Source organism: Plutella xylostella, chromosome 20 (genome assembly GCF_932276165.1).
Source record: "Plutella xylostella chromosome 20, ilPluXylo3.1, whole genome shotgun sequence".
Classification (NCBI taxonomy): domain Eukaryota; kingdom Metazoa; phylum Arthropoda; class Insecta; order Lepidoptera; family Plutellidae; genus Plutella; species Plutella xylostella.
In genome coordinates this window covers 4486219-4511334 of record NC_064000.1, presented here as the reverse complement: position 1 = coordinate 4511334, position 25116 = coordinate 4486219, and the positions used below count along the sequence as shown (strand labels likewise).

The 25116-nt window shown below is 39.9% G+C and overlaps 3 protein-coding genes across 3 annotated transcripts; 2 read left to right on the top strand and 1 right to left on the bottom strand.

The window, feature by feature from the left end:
• Positions 1–4631: 4631 nt before the first annotated feature.
• LOC105380956 lies at positions 4632–6753 on the top strand. The gene is made up of 2 exons (XM_011550580.3): positions 4632–5141; positions 5272–6753. Exons 1-2 carry the CDS (start codon positions 4782–4784, stop codon positions 5752–5754), a joined length of 843 nt encoding a protein of 280 aa, XP_011548882.3. The 5' UTR covers positions 4632–4781; the 3' UTR covers positions 5755–6753.
• A 113-nt stretch (positions 6754–6866) lies between these two features.
• On the bottom strand, positions 6867–20646 carry LOC119690355. Its single transcript, XM_048628087.1, has 15 exons — positions 20463–20646; positions 20137–20266; positions 19732–19876; positions 19134–19297; positions 18898–18951; positions 17320–17416; positions 16828–16960; positions 16339–16468; positions 15457–15654; positions 15003–15141; positions 14007–14132; positions 11287–11377; positions 10635–10743; positions 7531–7633; positions 6867–7184 (listed from the first exon to the last, which is right to left on the bottom strand). Exons 1-15 carry the CDS (start codon positions 20570–20572, stop codon positions 6940–6942), a joined length of 1974 nt encoding a protein of 657 aa, XP_048484044.1. The 5' UTR covers positions 20573–20646; the 3' UTR covers positions 6867–6939.
• A 702-nt stretch (positions 20647–21348) lies between these two features.
• LOC105380957 (dysbindin) lies at positions 21349–25089 on the top strand. The gene is made up of 3 exons (XM_011550581.3): positions 21349–21878; positions 22144–22308; positions 24807–25089. Exons 1-3 carry the CDS (start codon positions 21374–21376, stop codon positions 24890–24892), a joined length of 756 nt encoding a protein of 251 aa, XP_011548883.2. The 5' UTR covers positions 21349–21373; the 3' UTR covers positions 24893–25089.
• Positions 25090–25116: the final 27 nt, after the last annotated feature.

Below are 25116 nucleotides of genomic sequence, written 5' to 3'. Positions count from 1 at the left end.
ACCAATAGCTACGCTAGCGAAGCGTTGCATTCCTTCCGATGCCAACGATACTAGTGCCATCCCGTTCTTGATTGGGTATTTGCAATACGATTGTCTCTTTCTACATCGCTCTCTAGAGTGCCGATTCCGATTACGCCAGTTGAGAGCATAGCCGTATGGTTGAGAGAGAGAGCAGAAGTTGAGTGTTCGTGCTATGTTTATTGTCGGCTCGTGTATTTGTATTTATGACCTCGCTTTGTTTGACCCGCTCGAACATTTTAAGTAATAATAATACTGTCTTGTCTGAGCGATTTAGACCGATGAATGCCGCTCGCTCTGTAATTAATTTATCCAATTTATGACGTAATTATAGCTTGATAGGTAGATGATATAGATAACGATGTCTGTAAGTAACTATGTTTGCATATTGCGTCTAATAATAACTAAGTATAAGTATTCCATTATTAGGTTTTCGCAGTTTGGCTGGTAAAATAATAAACGTTGCTTAGTGTGGCGGGTAGGATAGGTAATAATAATATACCTTACTTAGGTACTTGCTATATTGATTATTATTCCATATAAAATGATGAAAATGCACAATAAACCCCTATTAAATTTCCGTTTTAAAATCTACGATTTTAAGTAAGCATATTCGCAAATGGCATTCAAATTACAAATGACGATTAAGATGCCAATCTAAATTTGGGAATTAAGATGCCAATCTAAATTAATATGCTTATTAGAATTTAGCTTGGCATCTTAATTCCTAAGTTTATCTTGCCGTCTTTATTCCCAATTTTAGATTGGCATCTTAATTCCCAAATTTAGATTGGCATCTTAATTCCCAAATTTAGATTGGCACCTTAACTCCCAAATTTAGATTGGCATCTTAATTCCCGAGTTTAGATTGGCATTTTAGGTCCCGTGTTTAGATTGACATCTTAAACGCGATTTTTTTTACTTTAAGTTAAAAAAAAATGATTTAAGTTAAAAAAATTATTAGAGGCACAACATGGAAGTAGGTACTAGTTAGTTAAGTCCTTAAAGTACGTAGGTTGGTAAGTTGGTATACTTACCTTATTCATACACAACAATAGAATTTTATTATTTGGCCTATAACGTGATACCATCAGTAGTTATGCTCATAGGTACTTAATCTTTACTCATTTATCGTAGCAAGCTAGGTAGGTACTTCACCTACTTAAAGGTAATGGTATACCGGTATACTATACCGACTCTACTTAGGTAATATTGTATAGGTAGATCTTATCGACATCGACATGACTTGCTCTCATTCGACCCCACACACCGCTGCGCTGCGTGCTATATTTTACCCAGAACGTGTCATCTCTTTCACACTCCTCAAATACGCGTCGCTTTTCGTCCCGCTCCTGCTCGCGACGACGCTATCGGTGTTCGTTCACTGGTATTATTATTAGCAGAACTCGCAGTTGACACTGGCGCTGTAGTGAAGTTATTATTATTCCATACTCGAATGTTCGAAATACCATGTCGAGTCGAGTGGATAATATTTTTCTGCGTCCGTCAGAAATAACGTGGATAGCTATTTTAGTCAGTACCTAAGTACTTAGTCAATTTTTCGTTGCTTATTAATGTAGTTAATAGGTAGGCTCATAATCATAATAGAGGTTAGGTAATAATAATATGTTATGTTACGGTTTTACACTTTTCATATTTTGGAGACGCTCCGATTCGCTTCGTAGCGCTCCAGTCTGTTTTTAACATAATATGTTACTTACAAATTGTAGTTTGAAGTGAGGGCGTCAGACAAGTCAATATTCACCAGATCAAAACCATTGTTTCATTGTTTTACTGAGACATCTCTGAATATGTATTGTGCCACAAATTTCAGTAATAAAGAAGTCTTCGTATCTATCTATACTGCCTTCTGTGACACAGTATCGAGAGAACTGCATAAACTAAGAAGAACACGTACCTTTTAGACCTAGGCGCTGGCAAGGATCTAGTTGACGAGGAATACCTACTATGCTTCAGCGATTCCGGCCAGTTGGTCGCCAGACGCAATAGGCCCATGAGCCATGACCCTAAGATACGGTCATCGCATCCTTCTTACTCTAATATTTCTTTCTTTTTGTATTTCTTTCTTTCTTTCTTTTTTTTTCTTTCTTTCTTTTTGCCTTTCTTTCTTTTTGTATTTCTTTCTTTCTTTCCTTCTTTCTTCTTTTCCTTATATTTTGTCATTCTCTTCTTTAAGTTCAAAATGAAACTAAGAGCGAGGAAAAAACGGTTTTATTCTTATTCCAAACAATAAAGGTATTAAATGCGTAAAGACCATTAGGCGAAAAAACCTTTATGCTAAATGTATACAGGGTGACTTTTTAGTCAGTAACGAAATTGTAATATAACATTCCTTGGTTAAAAATATAACTTACGTGTATTTTCTTTCAGTACCTTTCAGTACTAAAATTATAAGATATTGGCACACAAAGTTTTCTCCAGAAAACCAAGACTCATGGTCACCGTGCGCGAGTAGCGCGAGTAGCGCGTCTGGCCACGCCCACTTGCCCGCGAATCCTAACTAAGCGAAAGTAATTGTGTCTGTCTGTCTGTTACTCTTTCACGCCCAAAACTACTGAACGGATTTGAATGAAATTTGGTATACAGATGGTCTCGTCCTTGAAAAAGAACATAGGCTACTTTTTATCGCGGAATTCCCACACGAAAACTATTTAAGGCGAAGCCAAGCTCGCGGGAACAGCTAGTTTCAAATAAATTCATAAGTTGCTCAATGATTTTCCCCATACTTTCAAGGGGTTAGAGTTAGAACCGTCAAATTGCAATAAAAAATCCAAATCCAAGGGGACCTTACCGCAACACCGTAATTAGCACACACTTCCTCAATCACTGTATGATGAAGTATCAAATTGTTCGAAGTGGAGTCCCTTCTACACATCTACACAAAGTCTGGCACGTCACAACACTTTCAACTCATTGTATTTTAATTTATTTAACACCACAATGTAATTTTTCACTTCCTCGAAAGCGACAATTATCTTATTTCTGAGGTCTGCGAGATTTTGGGACTCTTCGACATACCTACTCCTACTCTTGGTTAGAATACATTTAGCACACACACACAAACACAACACAAGTCGGCCCGGGGCCGGGGTGCGCGCGCGTCGAAAGAAAAAGGGTTTTTGAGTATACAGAGACACGTGTGACGCCGCGGTGCGCAGGCGACTGACGTCAGATCGATGACGCATTACCCATTAGCGGCGGCATCCTTTGCAAAATGAAGCTCCGCCCCTTTCTCACGCTAAACGAGAGTTTATTGGTTTATGGCGGCAATAAGGTCTAATTTCGGCTTTGTTTGTTTCGTGAGAAACCTATCGCTTTTAACATTTATTGCTCAGTGACTCAGTGACCATATTTTACCAATATTTCGGGATACAAAAAAAATAAATCATGAAAAATTTACCTACTAATTTTTTCATTGAAATCGACTCTATTGTACATACCTAACTCATGGAAAAATTTTCGTTAGTGACTAAAAAGTCACCCTGTATACCTACAAACCTAAAATATGCAATTCAATACATACCTACCTATAAAGAATAGCTATAATTACAATTTAAATACGCCTAGTTATAGGTACTTACAGGTAGATAGGTACTTAACTAAGAACCTAAGTAGGTAAGTACTTCAAAATAAAATTAAACTTAGACCTACGAGGTATTCTCCGAATAAGCCTGGGTACAGCGACTCCCGCTAGGCGTTTAAGTTAGAGTCAGGTAATAATGAAAATGAAAAAAACTGATTCTTTAGTTACTACAATTACTCTTATTACAAAGGCCAACTAGGCTGGATATTTGTTTTATTATTATTCTCTTTTTAATTTTACATTGGGGTGCTGACTACTCGCGCACTGGGGCGAGGCAGGGGCCCTCCCGTGAACTCCCGTCTAAACCCGTACATACATCGTAGTTAATACAACCACTTTTTTGGTAAGTATTTATTACTTACACATAATAATTGTAGTGTTCTACAAATTAAGTACTTATGGCGTGTATTAAAATTAAAAGTGGTAATTAAGTACTTATAAGTATAAATATTATAATGATTTCTGTCCGGACGTCTCTGGACTCTGGATGGACAATAAAGTGATGCTGAACCCTCATAGGGGGTTCAGTTTTTATTTTACCCTTTGAGGTACCGCCACAATAGTCCGCTATACCGGATATAACCTAGTAACTACCTATCTACGTCATAACTACTTACCCAGTATCGTCTAACAAACCCTTTAAATGTTAAGCTGCGTACAGATCGGCTAAACGAACGCCAACGAACGGGTTTCGTTGACATTGCTCGTTGGTCGCCTTCGTTGCTGCAATTTATGTATGATAAATATCCATCATTGGGCGTTCGTTGGGCCGGTCAGTATGCAGCTTTAGCCACGGCTTTAGCAACGTGAACTAAAGCTCGAACATCCTCCCGTCTGAAGAAGACAAAATGTCGTTTCCCCACCTAACTGATACCTACTGGTTACGCACGTACCTATTATATGTATTTAGAAAAAGTCAGGAAAGATATCGTTCATAAGAGTACGCTCGATCCGACCTCACTCGGGTGACTCATACCGTTATATTATGTTGTAGTGTAGGCTCAACTCAGAGATATTCTATAAATAGGCTGACTGCTCGGTTTATGTAAACACGTGATCCGAAGCCAAAGCCGAAGCTATCCGAACGCACTCGGAAATCGGCGTCCGATAAGAGTAGACTCGGGTGCTGCTCGATTTCTCTAGTTTTCAAACAAAAATAATGGTAAGAACTAAAAAGAAATGGTGTGAACGAGACACTGTGAAGTTCGTGTTAATGTATGAAGCGGAGCCAGTGCTGTGGAACGTGAAATTAAAAGATTACAGAAACAAGATTGCTCGAAATGAAGCGATTCAACGCATAATTGATAACTTCAACATCAGTGGACTTTCGGTTCAAGATGTGAACATGAAAATCAACAATATCCGTAGTACATATTTACAGGAAAAGGCAAAAGTTAGAAGATCTACGGAGTCGGGATGTAGTGTCGATGACGTTTACACTCCATCGTTGGTGTGGTTTGATATTGCAGATAGTTTTCTATGTAATATCATTAAGAGCAGGAGAACTAATCAGTATGTGGTAAGTACCTACTTCACAAGTTTTAGTCTTAGCTATGACTTTTCGAAAATCATGTAGGTATTTATGGATATTAAGTACTTACCTAAGTACTTAAATACTTACTACTTTCTAAAACTTTTTTTTTTTACAGGTAGAGTCAAATGAAGATACACCAGCCAACTGTTCACTGGATGAACCAGATACTCCTGTTAGCCCGAAGCGGGAGATACCTTCCCCAGATATAACTGATAACCCACTAATCACTCCAGAGTGGGCAGAGAGTGCTCAAGGTCATGTTCCTACCAGCAGAAAAAGACCTAAGAAAATATGGCCTCTTCAAAACCGTGTAGCAGAATCCAGTGAAAAACTACATAAAAATATAGATCAGGTTATTAATAACAAAAGAGAAGAAGACGAGTTTGATCATTTTGGCAAGAATGTAGCCAGCCAGCTCCGACAGCTGCCAATATTAGACGCGCTGGATGTTCAATCAGATATATTGAATTTAATAAAAATGAGGAGGCAAGCTGTTCTCCGAAGGATCAAGGAAGAATACACTCCAAGTAATGTTGTTGGTAGTGATCAAAACGAAGAATATTTCACTATTGAAGTAACACCACAATCAGTTGACTAATTTCGCGCTTCAATTTAGTTGCAAGCAAATCGGATCTATCTACTCAATCCTGTCCATATACATCTACCCGAGACCTGGGTATTAAATGGAAACCGAAAAAGCCGTAATTATTCTAGTTTTACTTTTAGACATTCATCTATAAGTAATACCATTAAGTACATTGTTATCTTCTGACTTGATCTATTATGAAACTGCGAAATATATTATAAGTAGGTAAATTATTAATTTACGAACTTCATAACTAAGATCGATTGTCATGGTATAATATAGGTACTAAGTAGACACACTATACATAATTCTAAATGTTACTAACAGAATAAGACAAAAATAGAATATACCTTAAAAATAACAAAACAAAAATACAAAGCCAAAGCCAGAAACCGGCTAGAACAGTTTTGTTTTGTGTATTTGTGCGACGCGACCCGTGGGGGATTTAATCCCGACCAGTCGGGTTGGTACCTGGTACCCCACAACGTAAATAGCCGTTGCTAAGAGGGAGCGAGAAGGGGCAAGAATGTAGGGTTTACTAGAAGCAGGCTAAAGAAGGACGGACAGATAGAGTCCCGATCAATATTCAGACCACTCTCTGCCCTAAGCACTCTCCACGTTTCCCCTCTCTGGCCTGCCTGGGCAGGGCGGGAGGCAGGGTTTTATGAAAGCTTTTAGAGATAAATTTCAAGGATCGGTTTGTCGGGAGCGTAGGGTCTGGTTGTATAGGGTGGTTTGGGTATTTATGTTTACCGGCTATTCTGAAAGTAATAATAATTTTGTGTTTTCTCATTATGGTTTTGTTTGGTTAAGTTATGGTTACATAACTGTAGAAGTTTGGATGTAGATTTGTTTCATTTATATATTGTATAGTATGTAGTATAACGTATAACTATAATAGGTAGGTATGTACTACCTCCATGTTTTGCTACGATTGCGGTTAATTTTCCTTTTCTATTCTAATTTTATATTCTACGATTTCGCTCAATTTGCCTTTTCTATTGTAATTTTAAATAAACCTACATCTCATAATAGATATAAATGTAAGAATAATCCAAGTACACAGTTAGTTTTGAAATGTATGAAATGTACCTACCTCACTTCATCTTTATGAAAAAAAAAACTTTTCTAAATGTAGCTCACATTTATTTCCATCTTACAGGCTACTACAAAAATGAAAGAATACGTCCTTACTAGCTAAGCAATTGGATTCAAGTAGTTCAGATACAAGGTCTCATATTCTTCGTAAGTCTTCCCGTCGACAGTTCGTTTGCTAGAGACATGCTTCCTCAGCGGGTTTTCCGACCACAGACGTAGATTTTCTTCGCCTCGAGAAAGTAGTTTGGTAGTTTTTTCCAAACTAAGCATGTTGGTGCCGATGTTTTTCTTCATTTGGTCCGTGCGCTGCTCCTCTTCTTCCACGTATTGGGCTATGTTTAAATCTGTAAATAAATTATGTGTAAGTTTAGTTAGTTTTTTAAATTACTTAGGTATAACTTTTTTTGGTTGTAATCCATATTTTGGAGAATACAATGACTTTTGTATATAATAGGTACTTACATTAAAAAAACGAATGGAAACGAACCTACCTACTAATACCACAGAATAATAACTAGTACCAGCTAATACCCAGTTCATAGAATGTAGAAGTCTAAGTAGCAAACGCACTGGGTATTGGGATAGAGGTTCTAAAACTTTAAACGTGGCAGTTTTGGGAAATAAGTTATTTGTATTTTCAATTGGCGGCGTAATTGTGCCTTTGCTGAACCTTAAGACTAAACCACTCACCAAACAGCACCCTAGGGCTCCTATCCTCCAGCCCGCGCGCCGCCGCCGCCAGCTCATCCCTCAACCTCACAGCGTCACACAACTTCCGCAGTCCGCCAATGAGCAGGCGCGGATCCACCCATATGGGCAAGATGGGCATGCCCATCACCTAAATGCCTGGCCATATCACACCACGGGATTTCAATACATATAATAATTTCGTTATTTTATCATTTCCGTATGGGTGTTTTTTTTTATAAATAATGATGCTGATGGTGATGATTTCTGGTTATGCTAAATATTTTATTTTCACCTCGAAAGCCCTCCGGATAGTTGTTGAAGAATTCAAAAACAATAAAATTTTCTGTTATGTTTTTTGTCAGTTTCGGCTAACAGCAAAAGTCACTATTTATGTATTTAAGTACAACGAGACTAGTTTGATCTCAATAAGCCTTTTTATAATACAGTTATTATAAAAAACTTTAAGGTTTTGATCAAATTCTAAAATGTTTTAGTAAAAATTGGTAATTTGGTGTAGAAATTTTGAAAATTTTCATTTTATGACTAGACTTTTAAATAGCTGTAGGTAACATAAAACTATTCGCCCTATAAAGATAACATTAGCAACATAAATATTATTATTTATCAGAAATCTCAAGTTTTACTTGCAATTCCTACAAAACCTCAACAAATATGCATGTCATTGTGATTCAAATACAGTTCAAATATTATTTTTAATAAACTTTGATATTACAAGACGACTGACTGGCGTAGTAGACGACTGACTGGCGTAGTGGTTAGTGACCCTGACTACTGAGCCGAAGGTCCCGGGTTCGATTCCCGGCTGGGGCAGATATTTGTTTAAACACAGATATTTGTTCTCGGGTCTTGGATGTTATATATTTGATATTACAAAATTATGCCTCCATCAATATTTTTGATTATCCACTACTCCTTGGTTATGCTCTAACCGAGAATGGAGAAATTGGCACTAAGGTTCAGTATACCACTTTTAATTTATTTTTGAGCAAGTAAATAATTGTTGAAAAGTAGAAAAAAACTCAAACTTTAGAAACGTCACGCATTTTCTTAGGGCGGATGTGAAACTACTAAATAACGTCAAACCTAGCCCGCCGAAATGACGGGCGTTTATAGTGGTCGTGTCGGTTGTAAAATAGGATGGGCACAAATCTATGGAAGCTGGGACCGGCACCAATAGAGATGAGTGATAAGGTGACGTCGTTGAAAAGGTTTTTTTTGCAGAATATGAATAACAGAAGCGCTAGTCCTGATTTACCGTCCAATTAGAATAATCGTACCTTGAAAGTTTTTATAAGTTATTTCTGTAATTTTAATGTTTTTGTTATTTTTTCACATTCATTTTTAATTTTTTTAACAAATGATCATCATTCATTAGAATATTATATTTGTTACGGTTGAAGGTAATTTCTCTCTTTTTAATAGTAAGTACATGTTTACGTCATCAACAGTTAGGGCGTAATACACGTAAACACACAGAGAGATAGAGTACAATGTCGCTGAAAAATACTTGCGACGAATATATTTCAAAATGGACAACTTATACGGATTTGTCGTTATATAATTATAATATTTTTTTGCGCACTTGAAAAGAGCTATCCATCGATGTATGGCTCATCTTTATTGGACATAATTATGTCCCAAAACGCCCATCCTCTTTTTTTAACTTTATTTAAAATACCTACCTTAAATTACTTTTTTTGGCGTTGAATTTTTTTAACTATAATAAAGTGATCTAAAATTATCGAATAAGAATATAAAAAATATATGCATAATCCCTATGACATATGATAGTTTAGTCTTGTTGTATACCTACGTTGTATAGTAACTTTTGCCGTAGCACAAACTTTTGTTGGATAAAAAATAACCTGTTTTTCCAGTTTTGAAATGTAAAATTTACTGTTATTTATGTTGTGTTAATTGCTGGTGTTCCTTATTTAATAAAAAAATAAATATTTATTGATCCAGAGGGATTTTGAAAAGGGAAAATTGCGTTATGATCACTACCAACATACATAAAAATCTGTTACACCTTATACCTCAAGGCGAGGCAAAACCACCTTTTTTAGGGTCCCGTACCTCAAAAGGAAAAAAAAACCTTATAGGATCACTTTCTTGTTCGTCTGTCTGTCACCACCGTTTTTCTCAGACACAAGTAAGTAAAGATATCAAGCTGATATTATTTCGCATAAATATTACAAATTTACGGCCCACTTGCATTGTATTTTATGGGACACGCAGAGTTGGGATGATTTTTTTTCTGTTGTTTTGATGATGTAGGATATTGTTGAATAGGTCTTTCAAAAATATTACAGGTTATCTCAAACCATTTTTTGATTCAGTGATTGGTTTACGAAATATTAAGCCTTGAAGTGCAAATTTTTGTTAGACTCAAGTGAGGCTGGCTAAATAGTTAATCCAAAAAATATGAAAAATTCACGGATATAAATTATGATGAAATTAAAAAGAAAATTATCTCAGTAAGTAGACTTGTACGGACTCCTGAGTGGGCGAGTCCAACTCGCACTTGGTCAGTTTTTTTACTTGCCCACCACCTATTTTGATGTCTGGATCCGCGCCTGCCAATGAGACCCAGCGACGGACAGAGCAGGGAGCACGAAAGCTCTTCAGAGAGACACGAGGAGTGGAGCTGCGCTCTAGTAATACGCTAAGGGTGTTTTAATAGCCTGCGGATTGCGCGCCATTTCCCGCGTCCCGCGTGCAAATTCCACGCGTTACAAAAGATACTTATATGAATAGAACACTTGAGATTGTCCCGCGTGCGTGAACAAATCCGCACGCTATCAGGTAAAAACATCTTAAGAAGAAGACCAGCACACTCACCAAGCAGCACCCGGGGACTCCTAACCTAGCGGTCTTCCGACAGACACGAGGAATGCAGCCGCGCTCTAGTCTTACAGTAAACATTAACAAGACCAATACACTCACCAAACAACACTAAGCAGAAGACTAAGACACTCACCGAACGTCACCCTCGGGCCCCTATCCTCCAGCCCCCGCGCCGCGGCCGCCAGTTCATCCCTCATCCTGACAGTGTCACACAACTGCCGCAGTCCGCCAATGAGACCCAGCGACGGACAGAGCAGCAAGCACGAGAGCTCTTCGGAGAGACATGAGGAGTGGAGGCGCGCGGTGGAGGAAGCTAGGGTCTCGAATGTCCAGATCTTCTCGCCGCTGGGTAAAGGAAGGTGTGGGTGAAATTAATTGTGTTTGTACTACATAAGATAGTGATAAAAATATTTATTTGGTGTCCAACACCTAACACCAAAAAATAGCCATTGCAACACTGTATTGTATAATAAAACAAAATCTTGAAGTTAATAAATTAATTGAAGTATATGGTGTTCTGGGAGAAGCGTATTATGGCGCGGGCACACACAAGAGACGGAGACGGAGCGCGGACAGTGCGGACACGACTTGGTTCAATTTTGCATAGCAACGTATTCATTTGCGGCACGTCCTCGTCTTACGACGCTTCTGACTGTAGTTTTGTGGTATTTATTTATTTATTTCTGTTTGGAAGACTAGCGACTGAATAACAAAGCAGATAAATATTAAAGTAAAGAATAGTTAGTCATTAAAAGTTTTCACTGATAGCAACATGATAGGTAATAAATAAACTCGTCGTTAGCCTCATATAAAATAAATTACATAATACTAAAAATACATAAATTAATTAATAATAACTACTTACATGCTATAGTTTAGATTACATACCTGTCTAGAACAAGCTTCCTATTCTTCTCCAAGTTGAATTTCTTCAGGTAAAACTTCAGCTCGTCCACAAAAGTGGGTTCAGTAGGCGTGTCTGTTAACAATACAAATTATTTATACATAAATATACGTGAGTACTAATGTACAGCGAAAACCTCTTACTACTCCTTCGGGGATTACAATCGTGAGCATATTATTATGTATGTATGTAAATATACTAGATACTACAGTGTTATGTCGGCACCATTGACCGGCAGTGAAGTTCACTAATAAAATTTCACCCAGTCTGTACCTATACGTCCGGCGCATCATAGGCAGTATGCTGTAACTTACGCTAATCTGACTGCCTAATCCTTTCACCAAACTGACCTTAGTCCTATTCAGGGGTAAAAAGATTTTCAAAAGCGACAGTGAATTAGCACTACACGCAATAACTGACACAGTATACAGCTGAGAAAAAAAGCTTTAAAGTACGGAATAGTCCCTTTTAAATACTGAAGGGATGCTGGTTTAAACAGTAAGTCAAATGCTTAATTCATATATGAGTGAGATATGTATGTATTCCGTCGATGGCTAACTTGAGTTTGGTACGAAATTCGGAAATATGGACATATTTTCGTGAACCAAATAGATAGGTTGATAGCTAGCTAGCGTCGGCATAGTCAAGAATAGAGATTGATAAATCTAAATCCTAGTGGATGTATGAAGGAAATTACGCAATCTCCTAAGCAGCAGAGCCGCTCTTCGGCTTGTAACGAGCCGTTACCAAACCATCCACCGCACCTACCCACATACCGAAGCCACAAGAGCGCCCGCGAGTCGAGGTGGGGCACCACACAGGCGACTGCGGAGAAGACAAGGGTGCGGGGCGACCCGCTTATAAATAGCCGCCGGACCGCCGCCCGGCCACCATTCGTCACCTCCTGCTCCGGCGAGTGATCATTCCGTTCCTGATATTCCTCCCCGCACCTGTATCTATCTAAGTATCTATTCACGCACACTAAGCTCACAACACCGTCCTCCCTACGCTGTGGGTCGCCTACTAGCGGATCGAGGTTCCCCGGAATACACGGACGCCTGGGTCGCCTAGTTTAAAGCGGCCGTGTACCGAACTATACAATCACTGAACACACACCGGCCCTCAGCCACACGTTCTTATCAACACAAATACACTCCACAAATCCTGGAACAAATCCACACGTACCACCGGTATTCGCCTGACCTCCTGTACCCTGTATTCCTTCCCTTTATTGAGATAGGTATATCCGCGTCGGGCCCTTCAGGGCCCGATTCATATTAATATCCATAACCGTGATAAGTATTTGTGCATTTGTGCATTTGTGTAGTGAGTTAATGTTAAGTACATAAGCTGTAAGTACCCTAGATACATAAGTTAACCTGGTTGTAAATAAAGCGGGTCCAGTGCCGCCTAAATTGTGTTACACTAATTAATCGGCATTATTAATTCTCACCCCGTACACCTACCGAGGTTATTTCCCTCCAGGGGCCTCAGGATCAAGATCAGGTTAGTTAGGACCGCTTCACGGTCATTGTAGATCCCCCAGGCGACCAGGCACTCCTTCAGAGGCCGGCGTCAAGCTGAGCTAGTCTAAGACCGCTTCCCGGTACATATTAATTGAGAGTTATTAGGTAGGTACCAGCCCTAAGCACTAGGGACGTTAGTCATAAGGGTAAGTATCACATTACAATATAGCACCCAACCCCTACTCTCAGGGGAGGCCAGGCAGGTCGATTCGCCCAGGGGTCGCTCCCCGGTGATCCAGACCAGCTCCTGCTGAGCTGCTACATTACAGGCTGACTGATTCAATCTGCGGTCCCCAAGACAAGTGTTTGTCGATGAAGATTCACAGGTTCTTAACTGTAGGTACTTGCAAATATATTTGAATATTGTCAAAAAGTACTGATGGAAGATTAGCAAGGTCCACAACACAAAACCTTAACTGTGACCAAAACCTTAGTTTAATAAAAATCGTTCATAAATAAATATTAAATTATACGTGACGTTAGTCGAAAACCCGCAAAATATTTAACATACTTACAAATACGCCCCTTTGAAAAATCACTCTTTTTCATAATATAGCCCAGTTATCGAAACCTGCCATTTTTGGTATTCACCCGTTAGTGACAGTCACGTGTGATCGACGCGTATGTTAAACTATTGTACTTATATGAAAATTTAATATGTGTGAGTACTGTGAAAGTGCCAGCTTTAGTTAACTGGCCTGCTACCGTACCACCACCGGCACATAGCAAATAACAATCCATTAGCAGCGTCGCTCGCCTGTCAAACACCTATTGAGCTATCATATCATTGACAAAGGAATAAAGAGAGGACCTGGCATAAAAATCGGTACTTAAAAATATATCGTCGTCTCTTTTTAACTTATTGATGTTATCCTACGTAAAAAAGGACAACAGTAGTTTTGTCTTTGCCTAAAATTACAACATTGCGACCGGTCGCCATGTTGACTGACATCCAAACACAAGCTACTTCAGCTGTCAAATAATTTGTTTGTTTACATTTTTCAAGAAAAAAGCCGCCATTTTAATTGAAACCAAAGTTTAGGTAGGAGCATTTTTTTCGTGGATATGCCATGTCCTCTCTTTATTCCTTTGTCGATGTATCATATCCAAACAAGTTGTACGTCTGATTTGACAAGCGATTACATAATGCTCGGTGGTGGTAGCCCCACCGAACGTACCTTGCTGTTCTCCCAACGAGCCGGCTGACCCGTCCAGGTCCATACTGAGCTGGTGCCGCCGCGCGCGCTGCTGGTAGAACTGCAACGTGGACGCCAGGTCTTCCTCCGATATGTCCAGTTGGATGCCTGTTGTGGACGGGTTTAGTTAGAGCTTTGTGGGAGTTGTTATGGCGAATATAAGTTGTGCATTTATAATGCTACACTCGCGAGCTAACAATTATTGTTTAGCAATGAAAAGGTTCCAGTGAAAAAGGAACTTACAGCTTACCCAGTAGATGGAAGTATGAATAATATTTCTCAGATATTTTTTTCAATTTATATTGATAACTTTCAGTGATGTGCCTAAGATGATTTTTTACAGAAACACCTAGTAGATCCCCGCGTAGCAATGGAATACGATATTAATTATCGCTTAGAAATCACTGTTATACCCTGAATAAGGCCCCAGTTCGAATGGCGTGCCGTAAGAGGGGAATGGGAGGGGTCTACTTGAGGTTTCAAGTGCATGATATAAGTGGCACTCGGGAATCTCAGAAAGATACTACATAGGTAGGTATCTGGCGTGAAGCATCTTATGACTAGATTCTAGATGTATATGATTTGTAGCAATACCCCGATTACAATTCATGTTGGCTTCTAAATTTTAGTCAAAAAACCCGACCTCACCCGAGATTAAATATTCCTGGCAAACCCGCTTAACTGATTGATTGATAATAACTATTTAGAAGGATACTTCTACGAGTTTAGGCTATTATCTTTCAATCTCCCTTATTACTTACTTACAGTATTCGAATATTTTCTTATCATCCTATAAATACTCGAGTTTTTTTCTTCTTTTTATTATCATTGGTACACCAATTCTATTCTATTCTATTCTATTCTACACATGTGCAAGTGGTCTACATTTTGTTTACAATCACGAGCAATGAAAAAATTCCAGTTACATATGGAACAGTTGGAACTTTTTCATTGCACGTGAGTGTATACTTCACATACCTTTATACTTGTCGCAATCATCGCCATCCCTCTGGAAGGCCCTGAACATGGCGAGGAGGCTCTCGCGCACGCACTGCGTCTTACGCTCGCTGCGCGCCATGGCTGTCACTAGCTGCTTGATGTCCTCCTTCTTGGCTAGCTGTAGACGAGACAAATGGAATAGAACTTTAAAATAAAACAGTACAAAAAGGCGGCCTTTCGATGGAAGGGACTGGGTTTAAAAAATGTTTTGTAGGTGGCCGAATAACATGGCAAAAGAGATAAGTGCAAGATCTTCTCCTTTCTTCTACCCTGGTGAAAGGATCAGCCAGTCAGATTCAGATGTCAGTCTACTACTTAGGGCAGGGCTTGTTCCATGGCTCCAACACAACGTGGAGTAAGCGGAACAATCCTGTGCTACGGGTAATTATACATGTGGACCCGCTCTAAATGACTTTATATGCACAATACTCACAATAGCCCGATCAACAGCCGCCAACTGCTTCCCGCTGGCCTGCCTCTCCTCCTTGGGTTCACTCTCGGGCGCCGCGAAGACTCCTCGTCTCTTGGTGACGTCTTCTAGAAGGTTCTTGAGCGTGGCAAGGCGGGCGCCGGCGCGCGCGCGCTCGCATTGTAGGACTAGCACCTCGCATGCTTCCGAGTTGAATAGGTTCTGCGGGAATAAGGTTTTTTTCATCACTCATGCTCTGAAAGTGTAGTTGTTATTTGTCTAAAATGAAGCATGGAAATTGCTCTTTTTATTCCTAGGAATGATGAAGTTTAAGCGAAACCGTATTATGATATTGACGGCCCCTTCATCGTATCCGACGACAGCGTAATATTAGAAGAAAATAACTAAGTATCAATTATTTTTATTTTCTTAAAGTTTTTTTTTGTTCCTATCAATTGGCCACCATTCGGTTAATTCTGGCCATTTCGGTCAACCCACGGCATTAACTCAATACTCACAGGGAACCCAGTACTCACATGGAGCCCCAGTACTCACATGGAGCCCCAGTACTCACATGGAGCCCCAGTACTCACATGGAGCCCCAGTACTCACGTGGAACCCAGTACTCACGTGGAACCCCTGCACGACGGCGGCGAGGCGCGCGCGCACGGCGGCGGCCTGCAGGCGCGAGCGCCACACTCACACTACTCACCTGGAACCCCAGTACTCACATGGAGCCCCAGTACTCACGTGGAACCCAGTACTCACGTGGAACCCCTGCACGGCGGCGGCGAGGCGCGCGCGCACGGCGGCGGCCTGCAGGCGCGAGCGCCACACTCACACTACTCACCTGGAACCCCAGTACTCACATGGAGCCCCAGTACTCACGTGGAACCCAGTACTTACGTGGAACCCCTGCACGGCGGCGGCGAGGCGCGCGCGCACGGCGGCGGCCTGCAGGCGCGAGCGCGCGCGCCGCAGCCGCAGCGACGAGTGCAGCGCCGCCGTGTGGGCTACTAGCTGCTGTGGGGTACACCTGCAACAATACCAACATTATAATGAAGCACGGTCGCAAAGCACAGCGAAAAGCGGTAACTGCCCTTTATATATTTGTCTCTGTCACGTGCGCACACAAATAGTGCCCTCACGATCGTACAGTAAACAGACCAATAGGGACGAAAACCAAGTGAAACTTTGGGAGTGTGCCTGACTTAACCTGACCAATCAACTTAATGGGGGATCAAAATGGTGACTGAACTAACCAATTTGAAGTGAATTTGAATCGGGTAGTAATTTAAGCGCCATCTGTACCTAATTAGCTTTAACATAATAAGTTTATTGTAAAGGTGTTAGATAATGTGAATATTGATAACATAATATTTCCTCAATGCTCACCCCTTCTCCCCCGCATCAGGCACGCCATCAGTGTTGGCGGCGGCGAGCGCGGCGGCGGCGGCGGCGCGGCGAGACAGCAGCAGGGACCACACCTCCGCCGCCGGGGACTCGAACAAAGAGGATAAGGCTTCGTCTAGGAAGAAGAATTAATAGGGTTGATAAAACACTTATAAAATTTTATACGGACTTACAACTAGAGCTATATAAAAGACATATTTATAAATTAAATATAACTACAAAGCCTAAACAATGCCTTATACAATAAATTAAACTTTAATTTGGATACATATTTACTATAAAAACTCTCGCTCTTCTTTTGGTGCAAAATTACCCAAGTTACATAAACAAAAGCTACAGATCTCATCCAGTGGCGCGCTTTGGGAGAGGCCTACCTCCAACAGTGGACTGCTATTATAGGATGAAGATATAAACAAAAAATATAAGACCAAAATATTTGAGCTGTAAATTTTCGAATTGTAATTAATATTTTACCACACTGATCACGGTCGCCGCCTTCACTAGCAGTAGACACGACAGAGGAGCTCGCTATAGGGTTCACGTTCGCGATGGATACAGATGCTGCACCAGCCTGCAATAAACAACAAATTAAGTTTAAATAGATTGGTTGGTCATAAGCCTCTCGAAACATAATTATGTATGAATTCACTTCAGTTAGTCCTATGAACCCTAGATGAGGCATTGCAAAATATAATATTAGGTCCTTACATATGAAATTGGCGTTTTCTATAGGAGGAACATAAAGTCGTTTTTTTTTTTAATGAAATATATTAAATTAATCAAAGTATGTACCATTGCTATGTATGCACTTTTGCCATCTCATAGGTAGTTCATTGATCCCCTTACTAAAAAACCATTCGGGCGGGAATCAATAAAATCTTTGAAGGCGGTTTGGACTGCCCCATCGGAGTTGAACTTTTTCCTTGCAAGTAGTTATCCAAATTGCGAAAAAAATGGTAATCTGTTGGAGCAAGGTCCGGAGAGTACGGTGGATGTCTAAGACATTCTAATTGAAGCTCCTCTAATTTGGTAGCCGTCTGTTGTGCAGTGCGTGGTCTAGCGTTGTCCTGAAGCAGCAGTGGCCTAGAGCGATTGACCAGCCTCGGTTGTTTAGCAGCTAGCTTTTCCATCATGGTTTGCAGTTGCTGACATTAGATATCTGCCGTAATCGTCTGGCCAGATTTAAGAAAGCTGTAGTGAACGACACCGGCACTAGTCCACCAAACACTTACAAGCAACTTTTTTTTAGTCAATTTTCGCTTAGGCCAGTATTTGGCTGGTTCGCCAGGGTTCAGCCATTGCGATGAGCGCTTCCAATTATCGTAGAGGATCCACTTTTCATCACAGGTAATGATTCGATTTAAAATTCCTTCATTATTGTGCCGGTTGAGTAAAGTAACGCAGCAGTCGACGCGCGTTTGTCGGTTTGCTTAACTCAATTCATGAGGTACCCACCTTTCAAGCTTTTTCACCTTCCCAATTTGCTTCAAGTGGATTAGAATAGTTTTATCACTAACACCGGAGCCTGCAGCTAACTCGGACGTGGTTTGCGATGGATCCGCTTCCACAATAGCCTTTAATTCTTCATTATCAACTTTGGTCTCCGGCCGTCCACGAGGCTTGTTCTGCAGGTCGAAATTTCCAGAACGAAAACGTTGGAACCAAAAACGCACTGTGTTTTCTTTTGCGACACCGTCACCATACACATCATTAATCCTTCGAGCCGTTTCTGCAGCATTGGTGCCACGGTGGAACTCATACTCGTAAATAACGCGATATTTCAAGTTTTCCATTTTGTAAACAGTGACACAAAGAAAAAAACAAAAGAAGAAAAAACAAATGAATTAGGGGGTTTGAAACACAAATGCATGAGTAAATAGCTGTATGAATTTGAATTTGGAATTCCTAACCATAAAGGTAATATTTGAGATCAAAGTGGCCAGTACGACAAAACGCCAATTTCATATGTAAGGACCTAATATGTAAATTAAGTTGTGGGCATATTGCCAATTTCCAACCTCAGGAGGATTAGCAAAATTTTTGGATTCTCACCTTAGGAGACACATGCTGTTTCGAAAGAAGAGACAAACATCGGTCCAGTTTCATCTGAAACATAAAATTTACATTTTAATAAATAAAAGTTTGTAAAAACAAGGTATCTTACAAACACAGTTTCGCTCATCATCACCATTATCATGATCCATCTCGTCCCCACTGCTCAGGTCTCCTTTCAATGAATGAATGGTTCGCTCAAGATACAGCAGATTCATCCATTTCCCTGCACCTACCTCGACATCCCCCTCCCCCGCGCAGGGCGCGAGCCGCTCCCCCGCCTCCCGCCACCGCTGCGCGTCCTCCCTGCCGGCGCCCAGCTCGCGAGCCGCCAGCTGGAGCAGCCACGCGCGCCGCCGCGCCGCCGCCAGCCCGCGCTGTGCTAGCGAGCGTTGTGACACTGTGGAGGAGGAAGAGTATAAGAGAATGAAGCTTACATGTAGGCTGTTATATGTGCTAGCGCTAAAAGAAACCATAAATAAAACTATACTAAATATTGGTCATGCTAAGAGGCTTATTTCAAAAACACCAGAAACAGCTGTAGCAAATGTAACAGACTAGTAGGCTTGGAAACTTTAAGGGCTAAGGTAACTTTATAGAGGTACTGCGATTCATAATAGTTGAGTGAAGAGCATGAAGGGAGCCCTGAGTGAACTGTGTCAGGGACTGACTATAATCTGAATGGCCAATCCTATAATACATGGTGACTATTGGTGACAAACGCCAGTCTAGTTATTAGTCTTCAACATGCTATGAAGACCTAGGTCATGTGATCAAGTAAAACTAAAAACTAAAATCAAGCCTTTTCAGATGCCATTGAATATGTTAACTTACATTTGGTGGAGACCTTGTCCATAACTTGGTTCAGTTTCTTGTTGGCTTCCTGTACTCGAGCCTCAGCTTTGGCTACTTTTTCCTTCACTTCCTTGTGTTTCCTCCACGCCTGGATCTCAGCAGGGACTATGATGCTGGTGTCATGCTGAAAAGACAGAAACAGTGGTTATTTTAGACATATTTACATAGACTGCCAGCTATAAAAAGCTTATGCCTATATGTTTTACTGATTTATGTACAACACCTCTCCATTAAGTTGATGATTAGAGGTTGAAGGTTGATGATCTTGATTGAAACCTCTGTAATGTCACCTTCTTCACCCCCACCAGCTAAGTGAGCTGGTCTAATAGCCTAGATGTTGGTCCAACAACCATTTACAAGACAATAAAAACCAGGCTGACTTACACTATTAGCCCTCTGGTACCTCCGGACGTCGTCGCTGAACACCTGCAGCCTCTTCTGTCGGATGGAGCCCCGCGCCTCCACCCGCTCCATCATGCTCCGCCACACCATGTAGTACTGGCCGCGACACATTCTGGAAGCAATAGCTTGGTAAAAAAATATTTGAACAGGAAATATCTGAATATCTTTTATTGTACAAAATTGTGTACAAAAGTAAAATATAAGTGTAAAAAATGTGTACTTAATGCTGAAGGCATTTTCTACTAGTTAGCATACAGGAACTACATGATAATAGCCAGTATTGAGGGGTAAACATTAGCTTCACTTACTGGACAACTTTGTCCATTTGTGGTATCTTCTCAGCGGGACATCCCATCGATAGCAGCCACTCGGCGAACTTCTCTGGCACTTCATTACTACTTATTTTATTCTCGCTCATGTTAGTATATTAGTTTACTGATTATGATCAGAATGTATTTACGTTATAAATACAAACTTTTCAAAAAAACGTTTGTTTTGTTTACAAAGTGACAGTGACAGTTCCACTGTTCCGGAAAAGGAAGCTATTGACCATAGAGCAATGGACCCCTATTCACAGTCCAACGTGTCGGCTGTAATTACAACTATATCCGCAAATATAGCCAAAAAATACGAATAGCCAAGTGGGGTGGGGGTAGCCAAGCATAGGAGACGAGTCCAACCAAAGAACTAGGAGGAGTCAGGGAAGACGAAAAAACCCAGCGGCTTGATCAAAACTAGCCTGTGCGGTATGATCATCATGGGATACCACGACAAGATGGGTAGTGAACAGATTATTCGTGTTCGGTACTTAGAATAAACATTCAAGATTAGTTTTTTTTATTTTACTATAGCTGTTCCCGCGCGCTTCGCTTCGCCCTAAAAAGTTTTCCCGTGAGAATTCCGGGATAAAAAGTAGCCTATGTTCTTTCCCAGGGTCTAGACCGTGTGTATACCAAATTTCATTCAAATCCGTTCAGTAGTTTTGGCGTGAAAGAGTAACAGACAGACAGACAGACAGACACAGTTACTTTCGCATTTATAATATTAGTAAGGATTGTTGGAATGTGGATTCATTTGTTGCTTGCAACGTTGAATAAAATATAATGATGGTTTATTGTTTTGATTTTGATGACATTTGACAGTTCTCCAAAATCCACATTCCACTCCACATATTTTGTTTTCACGATAATATTGCTATTGCTATTGCTATTGGCGCAAAATGCTCGGCAATCTTAAAGACTTCATCTCAGTGGTGCAAGACGGGCTCAGTACAAACACGAATCTGAGGCAAACCCTTCAAGAAGTGCAAAAAGTTAAGAACATTTTCAAAGAAAAACATAAACCATCAAGTGAATGCTTAGTAAACTATGGAGCTGGTGGTGAGTTGCTTGAGAAATACCAGGAAAGCTGGTCAGAATTGCATCAGCACGCCGACGAGAACGCTAAAGCTGCGGAGGAAGTGGACAAAGTGATTCTAGAGTTGCATGAAACTGCGAAAAAGCGCTTGCAGAATGCCAACGAGATGGCTCAGAACCTGGCGAACCTGCCGAACCTCACCTCCGCCGTGGCGCAGTGCATGAACAGCTTGAAGAATGTTCAGGCGCTTATCAAGAGTGTTGAAGACGACTTGGTAGAATTTGAGGACATAATTGAAAGAAGTAACATGGAGAAGTGGAAATTAGACCACCACTATCACCTCAGTTTATACAAGACTAAGAAGTTGGGTTAGTATTACTAACTTTCATATGTGCTGTAGTTTAAAATTAAATATGAAAGTTCAAATATAATTCATTTCACCCAATTTCATCATTGCCTAGCTATCAATCAACCCTAGGTATGGTAAAGTATATTTATTAATAATAACTTTTAACTTCCAAATCCAAAAATTCCTGTGTAGTTACTTCCCAAACACTTCTGTGTAAACAAGGAAGCAAACACACCATACCAACTAGCTCAAGTTAACAAAATGCAAATCAAATATTTCCACAGCTGCTCTCGAAGAGACGCGTCACAAACTGGCCAAAGAGAACACGGACAAGAGCAGCGAGCGCGAGAGACGGCAGCTGGCGGAGCTGCAGTACCGGCAGGAGGCCAGCGGCATGCAGTTCCAGGTCGACGTGCAGCAGTACCTGGCCACTGGCTCTTTGCCTCCTGGTGAGCATGTTTTATTTGAGTATTGGATAATGTTTTCTCCTTTTGCCATTTCTTCCCTCCTTAATGACAGGGCCTTTGTGAAATGGTGGTAGTTTATGACTTTTGACAAGTAATTCTAATATTCTACTTCGAAAAAATAAACGATTTCATTTCATGGGTTTTCTTGATATTGCCTGAAATAAATGATTATTATTATTATAAACATTGGCTATTCTCAGTTTTGTTTTTCTTCCTACAGAGTTTTGTAGTTTGCCATTGTAGGGGCCGATGCGAGGTACCCGTCGACTCCAATCAGTAAAGTCAGTGAGGAGTTTAGTTCACAAAATATATTAAATAAGTATTACAGAAAGATGGACTGTAATGGTTCAGTTGTAAGTGACGACTGATCTAACTATGTAAGATCTAGGTTAAGTAAACTGCTGCGTAAGACAACATAACTCTAGGTATGTGAAAAGGCTGTAGCCTGTACAGCCATGATTATGGAAATTAAATGTACAAAGTTAATATTATTTGATTAATTGGTATGACTGTAAGCAGTGGCGGTGGTGGTAACCGTGTGGTAACCCATATCAGTTATGAAATGATGACCCAATGAGTAGGTATAATTATTTTTTTTACATCCTAACTAATATTATAAATGCGAAAGTCACTGTCTGACTCTCCTACTATAGAATAGATTTAACATATTAGGTTTTTTATTTATTTCAGACAACTGAAAAACTTTAATACCGCGATGTAGGATCTTCATATTAATTCGCCTCGGTTCCATACAAGCTCTCTGTATTGCGCTTTTAGTGCCATCTGTTGGTTATATCCGGAACTGTCTGTCTGTCTGTCTGTTACTCTTTCACGCCAAAACTACTGAACGGATTTGAATGAAATTTGGTATACATATGGTCTAGACCCTGAGAAAGAACATAGGCTCCTTTTTATTGCGAAACGGAGGTTGTAAGGGGTTAAAAGGGGGGGTTAAAAGTTGTATGCGAATACTTAATTTTAAAAGATACAAATACTACGGCTGACTGGCGTAGTGGTTAGTGACCCTGACTGCTATGCCGAAGGTCCCGGGTTCGATTCCCGGCCGGGGTAGATCTTTTTTTAAATAAACTTTATATTTAAGCACTTGATGAGCAATAATTAAACATTTTGTTATAGCGTTTTTGAAACTTCGATCTGTGAGTGGATGAAATAGGTGTTCATATTTTGTATGAAGTTCGTCATTTTTGAAGATAAAAACATTATATTTTGTATTTAGGCACTACATAATCACAAAAAAATAATAATTAGCATATAAAAAAAAACCAGTGTGGGGGTGTAATATAGGGGTTGAAAGTTTTATGGGTGTTGAGTTTTAGAAGTTTAATTTATATAGTAGCTATGTCCGCTCCTAGATGGCGTTGTCGGATCGGATATAGATCGCTGTATGGTTTGATTTTAGCTAATGTACTTATAGTTTGTATGTATTTGCAGTAAGTTTTTAAGGTCCTCAAAAACAACCCAATAAACGACTGTACTTTTCAATACGTTTAATTCATTGTCATTTGGTTCTTATGCGTCATTTTTGAAGATAAAACCATGAAACTTATTACGTAGGTGTTTTAGGAAAATATGCAGAGATTTTCTATACGGAATTCCCATGACTGACACGCACAGGCTAAACGTAGCGTAGGCACTTGAAATTAGGAAGGGACGTAGCTTAGGTACCGTATTTTCCCACAAAAACCGGAGTTAGCGGTTGAAATTCCGCATTAACTTAGGCTATTTATCAGCATGCGGATTTAATCACGCACGCGGGATTTCCCCGCACGCGTTCATACAAGTATTCATTGTGACGCGTGGAATATGCACACGAGATGCGGGAAAATGGCGTGCTATCCCACGTGCGTGATGAAATCTGCATGCTGTTAAAACAGCCGTAAAGCTTAGTTACAATAGGATATTGCAAGATACCTAGATGTTTTCAATCTAACATGTCTGCACACCTTAGTAAAGTTATGGTTTTGTTTTGAAAAATGGGAGTTAAAGTGAAAAAAAAAATAAGTAGTATGAAAAAAACCAAAACTGCATAAGTTAGATGCTTGAAATTAAACATTTATAAATTACTATTCTGCCATTGCTATACAAGTCTTTGCTCAATGAAGTCATGAAAATCTTTTTTAGTCAAGTATCTTCGTACTTATTTGTCAACTTTCATCTAATTTAATACCACCATGGCATGTTATTGGGTAGGTAGTTCGGGAGTAGTCCACGGCAAAATAATTTTAAGGCGAAGCGAAGCTCGCGGGCAACAGCTAGTAGTTTATAAAGTTTCATTGATAAAAGGTTTATGTACTCCTTTATGGATTGTTAAACTTTAGAAACCTTACAAAATGTCCTAACTGTAACCTATCATAAGAATGTGCTAGGCTACTATTTTATATTCTGGAAAAGGAGTAATTTTCCATATTAATATTGAACCACTATTGACCAAATTTAAAGAAACTTGTATCTTTTTCCAGGTCCGACATTGCCACCAAAGTTATCCTTAGAACAAGTGCAGCTGGATGATGACCCGTCAGACCTAGAGAAGTTCCTCGACAGCTGAAGACAACTGGAACAGTGTTTATGTGAACACAGGACTCTGGCCTATCATTCCAGTACAAGTGGTATAGTTCTATAGTATTAGTGCAATATGTCCAAGATTTTATTAGTAAGTATATATTAGATATATTAGATAGGTGTAAATTATATTTACATTTTATATTCTTGAAAAAGTTAATATATTGATAATTCAAAGGAAACAATTTTTTTTTTTTACTATTTCGTTAG